General features: G+C 42.0%; 1 protein-coding gene across 1 annotated transcript in view; it reads left to right on the forward strand.

Annotated features, from left to right (window-relative positions):
* Positions 1 to 12,435, forward strand: part of RHOJ (ras homolog family member J) — an 84,750-nt gene that overhangs the window by 63,588 nt on the left and 8,727 nt on the right. The window contains exons 3-4 of the mRNA XM_022570420.2: positions 7,529 to 7,693; positions 9,593 to 9,688. Of these exons, the coding sequence (XP_022426128.1) occupies positions 7,529 to 7,693; positions 9,593 to 9,688 (261 nt within the window). The remainder of the gene's footprint in view (positions 1 to 7,528; positions 7,694 to 9,592; positions 9,689 to 12,435) is intronic.

Genomic DNA, 12,435 nt, shown 5'->3' on the forward strand with positions numbered 1-12,435 from the left:
TTCCACCAGCTACTCTGAAAGCCCAGAGGTGGACAAGGTTCATAGGGGAGCGTAAAGCATGGGGAAAAGAAATCAGAACACATCTTAAAGCTCCTTATAGGACTAAAATTCTATGATTAGGACCTTTAAAAATGACCTCGAGAATGCCTAAAAGAACCGGAATAATTAAGCAAAACAATTTGAGGCTAGACCTAAGGGAGACCTCTCAGCAGTAAAGGACTGTTGGGTATTGGAATGCATTCCACTGAAGGATGACGCGTATGAATAATTCATTTTGTGGAACAGTGGTTCTCAAGCTTGAGCGGGGATCAGAATCACCTGTAGGGCTTGTTAAAACCCAGTCACTGGGCCCCACCTGCAGTGTTGCTGATTCTACACGTCTGGGATGGTGCCTAAGTATTAATACTTACATTTCTGACAGGTTTCCCAGTGATGCTGTTGCTGGTCTGTATACCATACTTTGAGAACCACGGTTCTAGAACCTTACCACTCAGAGTCTGGTCCACCAACCAGCAGCATTGCCAGGGACCTCATTAGAAATGCAGAATCTCAGGCTCTGTCCCCAGCCTACTGAATCTGAAAATGCATTTGAAGAAGATCTCCAGGTGATTCGTATGCACATTAAAATTTAAGAATCATGATCCTCAGAGTCTTTGGTGGTTGAAACATTGTTCCTAATGTTAGGAGGATGTGGTGGAAAATAACCATTACCCAAGTTGATTCCCATGGTTCTACAACTCTACCAATAAGTCTTAGTGACAAATTTAATTTAGAAGCATTGTCCCAACATTTCCATTGCCAGCCTCAAGGAGGATAATCTAGCCTCCTCAGTTATATTCGAACAAATGTTGCTGAGGTCACATGGCTAAGGAAGATCTATACTAATTCAAAATTACTCATCTGGTCAGAATTACTAACAAGGAAGAGCAGCGACCTCAAAACCAATTGATTAATCCCTGAGCCACAAAAAAAGAAATAAGTCTCTGAATCTGGCTATAGGGTTCCATCTTGCTGTGAATAACTAGATTTTCTCGCATGAACAAATCAAGGAGCAGTGCCCCTCATCTTTGTCCTGAGCTAACTGTGGCTCAGAGTTAACAAAAACAACTTCAAGAAGCACATGTGTTCGGAAAGATAAACTGATAGGAGCTCGTTATTTCTACCCTCAAAGCCAGCCCTGGACAAAATCACTCGACCTGGTTCCCTCCACTTCGCCACACCTGGTCACCTCAGGCATCACTGCAGCCCCGCCAGCCTCGCCTGACACACGCTTGCAGCACTGCACGAGCCAGCCAAGCATCTGCTGAAGGCAGGTTATAATGTTCACGTGCAAACACGGCCAGCACCTGGCAGCTGCTATTAAGCATTAGCTCTCTCCCCAAGCCCCTGAAACAAACTGATACTTGGACTTTGAGTGGAGTCTTTTGAAGACAAAGAGCCTTCAGAACTCTGCTTCATCTGTTGGGTAGAATTCCAAACAGTCAGTTAGGCAATGAAGTGAGGGGTTTTTGTACAGGGTGACTCGGCATGTTACCCACTCAGCTCACACTGGGGAGGCAATAAGGCCTGGTCTGTAAACCAGATCTATTTAGGTCCTGCCAACCCAGCCTGTGTGACTCTTGCCCCTAAGTGCATTACGGAGAGTCTCTCTGAAAGGGATTTCTAGAGCTCAGATCTTTGGCTTGACTACAGAGAGTCTGAGAGCCGACTTTTAAATGATGTGATTGCAGGCCAGTTTCTTTAGAGTGTGTCACGAGGGAGAGCAGGAAGCTGGGGTGGGGATACTGCCGCAAGCCTGGGTACTGGCCAGCTAAGGAATGCCAGAGTGGGAGAGGGGCGTTTCCCAGGTCACGGCGTTGAACCAGGCATCCTCCCACCCCTCAGCTGACCACCTAGACTGGAACCAGTCCCGGTACTAAGACACCTTGTCTCTTTCTCTCGTGGGCCCTGGCCTCCAGGAGCAACGTGGGTAAAACCCTGCTGTGATTGTGGCCTCTCAGGCCAAACTCCACGATGGACGTATCTCAAAAGCAACATTTGCAAAAGTGGCAGTTAGCAGCAGTACCAGGGAGGAATGAGAATCTCCTGGTGTCAGGAGCCTGGCTTCTCAGCAGGATAAACCCCTGAGTTCTCTGCACACAAGCACTGCTGGATCAGGGGCCGTCTGCTGGCGGCCAAGCACAAAATGGTGTCTGTCACTGAGGAACCACAGCAGCCCAGCTGTCACTGGTGACCATGAAAATTGGGAAGCAGGAAGGCCATCAGCTGTACCCCTCACTCAGCCAGGGCTGCACACCACACGTCTTCACCTGTCCTGGATTCTGAAACCCTTCTCCTCCCCTTCTCCCTGCCCCCTGCCCCCGCAAGGGCTGAAGAGAGAGACATAAGGACCAGGCAGGGAGGCCAAGTACACCTGGGGTTCATTAATGGCAACCTGGAAGGACAGGAGCCTTCCTCTTTACTATCGGCTGACCCAATAGGCCATCTGGATTTGAACCCAGAGAATATGTCTCCCTAGCCCATGTTCTTAAACACTCTGCCGCACTCCTGCCCTACGTGTGCTGTGTCCACATTTTCCAAACCAAGCCTGACAGATATGAGTGTACTTATGGGAGAATATGAAAGTGAGAATGTGTTGAAAATCTGGGGTAAATACCATTAAACCAACAGGGCTTGGAAGCAGAATTCCATTTCCAATTTAACATAGGTATGGGGGTGAGGAGGGGGGGAGGGGATGCTCAGTGCAACGCTCCTAGCCTCTCAAAGTGTGGTCCCCGGACCAGCAGTATCAGCACCACCTGGAAACCTGTTACAAACGCAAATTCTCAGACTTCATCCCAGGCCCGCTGCTGAATAAGAATCTGCATTTGAACAAGATCCCTAGGTGATTCAAATATGCATAAAGTTTGAGAAGGGCTGGTCTAATGGTTTCACTTGCTCACCACTGTGCCATCATGATGCGGCTGTTCCAGGCATATTTCGAGCCCAAGGTGTTCAGCCCATCTGAGGCTGAGGCGGTCCCTGAACTTTTGTTTGATAATCACCCATAGTTACCCCAGAACACCAGATTGCCTTAAGACAAAACACTCTCCTGCCTTTGGAGTGAAGTTGGGTGGAAAGCACTCGAAAGCCTACTTTGGGCTTCCCTGGTGGCGCAGTGGTTGAGAGTCCACCTGCCGATGCAAGAGACACGGGTTTGTGCCCCGGTCCGGGAATATCCCACATGCCGCGGAGCGGCTGGGCCTGTGAGCCATGGCCGCTGGGCCTGCAGGTCCGGAGCCTGTGCTCCGCAACGGGAGAGGCCACGACAGTGAGAGGCCTGCGTACCGCAAAAAAAAAAAAAGCGTACCTTGCCCAAATCCCACCCTTCCCTCCACCCCCATACCCTGCCCAGCCTGTTTGTCCACTTTAGCCCTTGAAGCCCCCTTTGAGTCACTCTTATGGTCTTCCATTCTCAGTTTCAACATTGGAACGGGCCTCAAATACAAAATAAACCACCGACCCAATCCTCAGAGCCCCTTTATATCATCTCAACATGTGCGCATCCAACCAAGACCCAAAATGTGCCCCATTGCAAAAGAAAAAAAATCACCCGAGTTATCAGCTGGTACAAATTCAAGTCCCCCAAACTCCCAGCAGCCAGGCCTCAGTCTGAGGGGACACTTACTTTTATTAATCCTGAACCCACTGCCGTGTGTCATAGCTGCAGCCAGTGGCAAACGGGCTGAAACGAGCCCGACCAGCCTAGGTGTGAGCCTTCTTCAGAGGTACGTTTGCTCTGTAGTCCTGATTAAATCATTCAGTGTCTAGACTTGAGCTATGACAGTCACCTGGAGGGCTTGTTAGGACACAGGTGGAGCAACCCCTCCCCCAGAGCCTCAGCTTCAGGAAGGCTGGGTGGCACCGGGGAATGTGCACCCCTAACAAGCTCGCAGGTGATGCCCATGCTGCGAGTCGGGACCCTACTTTGGGAGCCACTGCACTAACTTAACTCTTAGACCTCTTCCAGCCTTGAAATTGTATTTTCCCAATTCAGTCAAATAACTATTCTACATTATTCTATTATCAGAGAGCTTACTAAAAGCAAGAGAAACTTCACCTGTCTCATTTTCACATAAATCGAATTGTTTCCCATATTTTCATTTTTTCCCCCACTAGCTTTTCCCCAATTCTTTTCACCTTATATAGTTCATATAGCATCCTGACTGCTGTATGCTAGACATTCAGTAGGCAATTAATAAATCTTTTTAAATGGAATTATACAGCAGGACTAAGGTTTCCATAGAAGAGAGATCCAGAATACAGAGCAGGATAAAGCCCAATGAAGGACACAGTCAGAAGTCACTCAGCTGGACCTACCAGGAGGGTAAATTATCGAAAAACCAAACTCTTTTCACCTTCCCACCTACAGTTAATCCAGCAACCAGGGGTCTGCCTAACTTTTCCATAATGTGAGCAGAATTCCTTTGAGAGCTTCTAGGTAAAGAATCAAGTAAACATGATCCTTTCAGACTACCAGTTATTTGCTTATCTAGTTGTGACCCAACTTACCTAGTTCTGACATTTCTCTCATTTGTGCTTTCTTAAGCGTTGAGGTTTTAAATATACAGTGTCTGCTGCCATCTGGTGGTAATTTCTGGTAGATGCAGGCCTAGAGATATGCCTCTCTATAGCTCTGTAGAAATAGATACTATACCCACCCCACGGTCTCTAACATTTCTTTTCCTAGATCCTTGGGTAAAGTATGAACCCATATTAAGATTCCTGGATAAATGAGTTTTCAAGAAAATGCTTAACCTGTCCCTTAAAATTCCGGGCTGAAGCAAATCGTGTGGTCACAATTAAGAGCTAGAGCTGGATTCAGGCTAAATACCCCCATCCTGGTGCTTAATAGCTCTGTAACACTGGTCCAGTGCTGAATTTCTCTAAACCTTAACTTCCTCTTCTATGAAACTCAGATGTTGACGGTACCATCTTTTCAGTGCTAGTGTGAGGATTCAACTAGATAACGCATGTAAGAGCTTGAAAGAGTGCCTGGCCCTTAGTAATAAGCCCCTGATACATCCTCTGTTGACATTGAAGATGATGTAAATCAGTTGTTCTCAACTCCATGCCAACCTCAGACCAATGAAATCAGAATACCCAGATACCCAAGCCCACTCTCCAGAGATTCTGATTTCACTGGTCCCAGAGTAAGGAAGGTAGAGGCAGGTAGTTGGTTAGCAGGGCATTAGGATGTTTTTAAAGCTCCCCGGATGATTCTAATGAAAACTACTGCAGTAAATGATAGACAGAAAAACCATGTGTTCATCTGCAGGTCACTGCAGACCGGGTGTCATCAAAATCGGTCAACAGCATTTATGGAATATTTGCTATGTACAGAGTACAAGTGGGGCATGAGAAAAAAACAACACGGCTCCTACTCCATTTATGACAATGCAGATGAGAGGATGAAGTGGCAGGGAGCAGGTGGTATCATGAACAGCTGTAGATTATGGGCTGGGAAGGAGAGCTCTTGGCTTGTGGGCTTCACAGCTACTGTGAGAGAGAAAGTCCCAGAGAGAAAGGAGAGAGGCAGAGAGACTGTGGGACAGATTTGGCTTTCAGGGCTAGCTGTGGAAAGAGGAAGAGTCACTGACAAGAAACAAGCTGTCCCCTCCCACACTCCCACCCCCACCACGCAGGCTCACACACACACACACACACACACACACATAGCCATGGGCACAACTTGGCTGAGATGCAATCGTAGGCCTGGCCCAATCAGTTTTTAAGCAATGTACTCAACCACAATGACTGACTGTTTTGTGTGTTCTTTTAGTTCACTTTTTAGGATTTTAGGATTTTTCAGCATCCTTGCCAGCTTGCATTGAAATTGCTTAGATTTTGTTAGTATTAAAAGCAGTAATAGTGCCAGCCATGCATACTGAGTCCCTGTGCGCTGGGCACCTTGAGTAAATGATAGATAAATGCACGGCTACCAGCCAGAGATGACCACCTTTGACATTCCAAGGGGCTTCCTCGCCTTGGAAGGGGCATACGTGTACGTGGCTGTCTGCACCCCCTTTTTATAGACATTATTAGGGTCAACAGATAGTGAGGTTAATATTTTTAAATATCCATGACCTACTAAGTTGAAAAAGACAAGTGTCACAACAATATGAGCTATATAATCGATTTCTTTTTTAAATAAACATGTGTATGTTATATACGTAAATAAATATTAAAAGTTCAGAAGGATACTGTTACATAGCTGCTTCCTCTGGGAAGAGAGGAAAAACTCTTAGAGAGCAAGTGCAGGATGGGAACAAAGTTTTACTTCTACCCTATGTACTTCTGTAATGTTTGAATTTTTGCAAATAGCATATATAAATTTTGTAACTTTTTTAAGTGTTAGGAAGAGTACTAAGGACAGACCCTAATAAATGAATTGATATGTTGCCCATGTCTATGTACACATGTATAAGTGTGAACATATAGATTTGATTGCACCTATGTATGTATAATGTGTGCCTGTATGTAGTGTGTATATGTATATAAATTACACATAGCGTGTATGAACATTTTGTCATATTGTGGTATGTGAGAACATGTGTGTATACATAGTATATACATGTAAAGTATACACACACATAAAGTTACTTTGGGCTTATGTGTTACCAAATTCTATGAAAATAGATTAAACCTTCTAATGAAATAGCAGATTTTACCTTGGAACCTCCTAAAACATTTTACATACAATAAAAGGTACTTGCTGACATTTTCCCAAAGTTGAGATGATCCAATGTTTTTCTTTGTCTCTGTCACCTCCCACTAAAACAGCATATACATAAACATCTTATGCAAACAGGAGCTCTTCAACTAGAGCATATTCTGGTCTGAAAAGTCTTTGGGGAAAAGTCATTAATCTGGCATTGTATTTATTAGGCCACAGTATGGCTTTTAGGTAGATTTAGAAACAAATCCCCAAATTCTTAGCTCCAAACCCTCAGACAATATATTTATTCAAATATCGGGGTGTATGATTTGGCAACAACTCTGCTTTGCATTCGAGTTAGCTTATTCTACATTAAATTTCAATGCAATTTTTTCAATTATATAAGGAGAGAATTTCTGTGCCTTGGCCAATGGCCCACTAATTTAAATCCATATTCAATACAACACAATTCCCAAGGGACAGAATTGCAGTAATTCTTACTGAGTTATACACATTAAATGGATGAACTTCACGGTATGTAAATGACCTCACTAAAGCTATTTTTAAAACTTTTTTTAGGTTTTGTTTTTTTTTTTTTAGTTCATCTTAAACGGAGGCAATTCATAATCTTTATACAGAACAAACTGGTGTTTTCCGGATTGATGGCTCCTTTACTTCTTGTAATATAGGGAACCACCAGATTCCAGGGTCAGGGAAGGAATGGGGTCGAAGGGCACGGCGGTGGAATCTTTCCCGAGGCACTCCCTGGAACCACGTGGCTACACCTCACCCCGGCTGTACAAAAGCACAAACTCTTTGCTCTTCCCGCAGGAGGATTACAACCAGCTGAGGCCGCTCTCCTACCCCAACACGGATGTGTTTTTGATCTGCTTCTCCGTCGTAAATCCTGCCTCTTATCACAACGTCCAGGAGGAGTGGGTCCCGGAGCTGAAGGACTGCATGCCTCACGTGCCTTACGTCCTCATAGGGACCCAGGTTCGAAGGCGGGCATGGCAGGGAGGGTCGGTAGGTGGAGGGTTTGTGAAAAAGAAAAGAACCTTTCGCAACTCCTGAACATCCTATTCTATCAAACACTATAGAAGAGTGTCTCAGATACATTAATCCTATGAACAGCCTTTATTAAGAGCTGAATGATTATTTAGCCCATGGTTGAAAAGACAGTAAATCTATTTAATATGAAAAAGGAAGCTTTGTTAAGGCCTTTAAAAATTAATCTCTCCGCTTTTTTCTTTTAAATAACAAAGTAATTTTTTAAATAGACAACCTTCTCCAGTCCTGAGCCAGAGGAATGAGGTGCAGATGTCAATTACACTTATTATCTAATATTTTTTATATCTAAAATCCATTATTGTTTGAAAGTCACAAAATAGGTGTGAATGTCAAAATGACCGCAGCAATCAGAACTGGCTCATTATGACAAAAACTCTTCAGGAACAGCCCTTGAAAAGGAAGACAGAAATTCATTGCTCTCTATTCCCTTTAAGCCCCCGATCTCTCAGATCTTAAAAAAACATTAGAACAGATATATACCAGATAAAGCTGTGATTGTAAAAGCCTTTAAAGTGTTTTGAAAGCTAATAAAGTTCCATAGTTTGAATCTCCAGCAGTTGCACAAATGCATTAAAGATTGTTCCAGCTTTTTATAGTTTTAAATAGATTTTGTTCTTTGCTATGTTAAAACCCAAATTACTATCCCAAAGACATATGGAAATGTAATGATAGCAAAGAGCTTTATTATCTGTTTCATATGCTGCTGCTTTCTATTTCTCATTTTACATTGTGCTTCACAAAGAGAAATTTTTAAAAAAGTAAAAGAAAGGAAAACATTTCCTAGAGAGTGTATGGACAGATAATTAATACATCCATAAATCAGAATACAATTAATGCTTCTGCTCTGGAAGATAATTATTAGTTTGTTTAATTGAAATCTTTTGCCTTAACTCCAGATGATAGTGTTTGACCATTTGGTGGGAAGATATGTGATGGGACATGTAAACATCTTTGTATGATTTGAGTCCTTTTTATAACTGGTGGGGCACTAAGTTGAAAAACTAAGGCCAAAAAAAAAAAATGCCCACACACACAAATTAGTAACGCTGAGAAATGTGCTTACGGGACCCTAATATATGAATATATTATTTTTCCTTTAAAACACAAGCCTTTATGTGCCCACATTTACACCCATGTATGTATGCATGGGTTCACACACACAGTGAGATTTTAAAGCAACTTAAATATTTAATTAAATTATCAACCCTAATCCAAACATAGATGCTATTTTCGAAGTAGTTCTGCCTTTGAAAAGATTAATGCTTATTCCTTGAGCAAGCCCTTTTTAGGACTTGCCTTCAGAGCCTGCAGCACATTTGTTAGAATATCCTCACAGGTGGCAAATCTTCATCCCTGTGAGGGTGAAGATTTGGTTTAGAAACTGTCCCCCCTGCCAAAAAAAAAAAAATATATATATATATATATTCAGAGCCAGGAAATAAACTATTAGATAATGAGTAGTATAACCAGGGATCAAATGAGGCATCACCGTACAGTAGTAGGACCCATTGATTATTTTGTATATCCTATAAGTGGGACCTAGAAATAAACAGGAAATTTCAAAAACATTTGAAACAGCTACAGAATCATTCGAATCAGCTCCCAGGGTAATAGCTTTGAAGGGGAAACTATAAGGAAAGCCTGGTGTATACATTTACAAAGAACTCACTCTAATTTTTAGACATAATTGGCCATGTGTATGTGCTTCCTTAAAGAAAATTCATAGGTGTCAAGGGGAAAGACATCTCTATTATGTGACAGTTTTAAACATCTGGTGAGGCCTGAAAAAATAAATAAGTGTATCTCATGTGTGTTTTTTGCCAGATTGATCTCCGAGATGACCCTAAAACCTTGGCCCGTTTGCTGTATATGAAAGAGAAACCTCTCACTTATGAGCATGGTGTGAAGCTTGCAAAAGCGGTACCGATTTGAATTTCATTTTAAATGGATGCTGAGAGAAGAGTTTGCGTATGCTTTGGAATGGAAGAACGACATCGGCTTTTGCTTTAAAATACAATGTGTTCAGAGTCATCTCTCTGCTTTATACTCTCCCCTCTATTCTAGTCAGGCTGGAAGGGACCATTTGGTTAGCATTCTTGTCAGCCAGCACTGTCTGTTTTTCATTAAGAAATTTGGTGAATTTAAACAGCTGAAGCACTTATCATCTGATTTAGCAACCTCTAAAATTATCCATTTGCCATATTAAGTATGAATAATGGGAATCGTTAGATACATATTTGTAAATTTCATTGCTTACTATCCGTGTGACTCATTTAAGTGACTTCATAAAAGGCATTTTGTGATTTTCCCGGGAGAGACTTCGATTTGCATCTGGCAGGGTTATATTTGTTCAGTATTTCTCACCCTATAATGAACAGCCACTTAGAGAGGCTGGATTATGTCACAAACAGCATCTTAAAAGAGTAACACAGACCAAAAGGTAACTAGTTGGAGAATCCAAGTGGCTATTCGACAGATAATAGCTACTTGCTCACAGCTGGAACAATTTCCACAGACCTTTCTTCATTCCTAAGAGCTTAACAGTGATTTTGTTGGGCAAATGATTCGGACCAAGTCTTTGTCTCCCATTTACCACCAAGATGTGTACAAAGGCAGACACTAAAATGCACATAAGAGGATGAGGTACCATATGCAAGAGGAGGTTTATAAATCATATTTCCATAACCTCCTCATTGATTTAGTCACAAACCCATCAAGCCCTGCCAGAGGTTTCAGAAATTTCTCTTTTACTTTCTAAAGTAACTAACCCTGCAAATGTATGCCCTGGGGCAGAGTTAGGGGTCCCTCTTTTAAATAGGTCAAGAATAGCATTAACTACTGATTCTTTGTGAATAAAAATGCATGCATTTCTCTTATTAAAACTTTCTTATAGGCAACAAAATTAAGTGATACACTCAAATAGAAATGGGTTAAAGTTAAGTTTTATGGATGCAATATATGAGAACATCTTACAAATATTTGATAAAGTTAACGCTTCCTACTTCTATGGATAGTAATGTCAGAACCAGCAGTGTGAGCCATCCATTGCGTTCTCACTAAGCACTTTACAAGCTCTGTCTATTTCAGCCTCATGTTCACCCTCTTAGGCACATAGTCCTGGTCTCCTCTTACAGGTGAGGGAACAGAATCTTAGGGAGATGAACACGTTTGATTCATACAGCTGATAATAACACAGTAAAACAACTCTAAGCCAGCTCTGTGGACGTCATCCCCATGCACCTGACCTTGTGTAAACTCTCCTCCAGCCATTTGTTTTTCCTCCTATAAGATGGGCATACATCTACACATTCTTCTACCTTTTCTTCACACATCCAGCTTCCATTCTCTCCCTAAGGTACATAAATATATAGCTCCATAAATGATTGTATGTGATTCCCAACTAGGCATTTTTCACAAAAAGGAGGTCCCGGAGGCCTCCTTTTTGCAGGAGCTTGTTTTCTGTGTCTCTTGCTTCTGGCCTCTCTCTCACCACCATCCTGTCGGTATCCTAGATTGACCTCTCATTTGGGAAGTCGTTTCTTCCCTCTGAGAAGTTGTTCCACAGCCTCCCATCTCATTTCATATTTATTTTAGGAACAATGGCTGAGTTCGCCACTTCATTGCCTTTTGCCAGTTTCTCCTAGCAACTGCTCTCAGATACTGAGAGCATCATGTTTAGCTTACAAAATCCAATTTAGAAGAAAACCAAGCAAGAGTTTAACTTGTTTCATCACAATTCATGTAATTATAGAGATGCTTTAAGTTTCTCTGCTCCCTGACTTTCCTGTCAAGTAGTTTATAATAACCGCTAACATTTATGGTGTGTTTGCAGTGGGCTGGGTTTCATGCCAAGCGCTTTACATGCTTTGTCTTAATTAATCCTCACAGCAACCCCCTGAGGTGTATATATTATTACCTCCACTTTCCTAGAGGAAACTGAGGCTCAGAGAGGCTAAAGTCACACCGCTTGAAAGTGGCAGAGCCAGGATATGAAACTGTGCTTTAACCACCATGCTCTTCTGCTTCCCTCCTACAATCTGAAAAGAAACCCTTAGGTAGGGCCTTCTTTGTTTATAGACTGAAGCCCCGTATTTTTATGTGTATGTTCTCCCCATAGCTTAAAGGCTTTGCAAGTTCAGATTTTTTATATCTTTTTGTTCAGTACTTTTCAATTTCCAAAACATTTTTTATCTATCATCTCTTTTTGGTCTCAAAGGACATTTTATTTATAAAGGACATTTTCATATTGTAATATTTCCAGTTCTTTACACTCCAAAGTCAACTACATTTACGTAAATGTTTTATATCAATTTATAATAAATATTCATTGTTATCCCTTTACTTGTTTTATCCTCCCTCTTCTCTTCATTAGTGTATTTTTTAATCTTCAGCCTACTTTTCCCATGCTTTTCTCATTTGTGTATGTCCATACTGCCGCTGGACTTATTTGGCAATAATTGATACCTAATATGTGTCACTTTAGCTCTAAGATGATACTTTTGTGCATTCTCTTTCCCAATTCCATTGGATACAACCTAAACATGATTTTCTAAGCTCAGACTTCCTAAGGTATTTCTTGATAAAACACATGACCATCTTTCCTTTTTTTGGTCTTTGGCCTCTTTTGGGCCTCTCCTGCCATCTTCTTCACCCTGTGCCTTTTTAAT

Source organism: Delphinapterus leucas, chromosome 2 (genome assembly GCF_059928025.1).
Source record: "Delphinapterus leucas isolate spDelLeu-1000000601 "Yukka" chromosome 2, BTC_Dleu_Yukka2, whole genome shotgun sequence".
Classification (NCBI taxonomy): domain Eukaryota; kingdom Metazoa; phylum Chordata; class Mammalia; order Artiodactyla; family Monodontidae; genus Delphinapterus; species Delphinapterus leucas.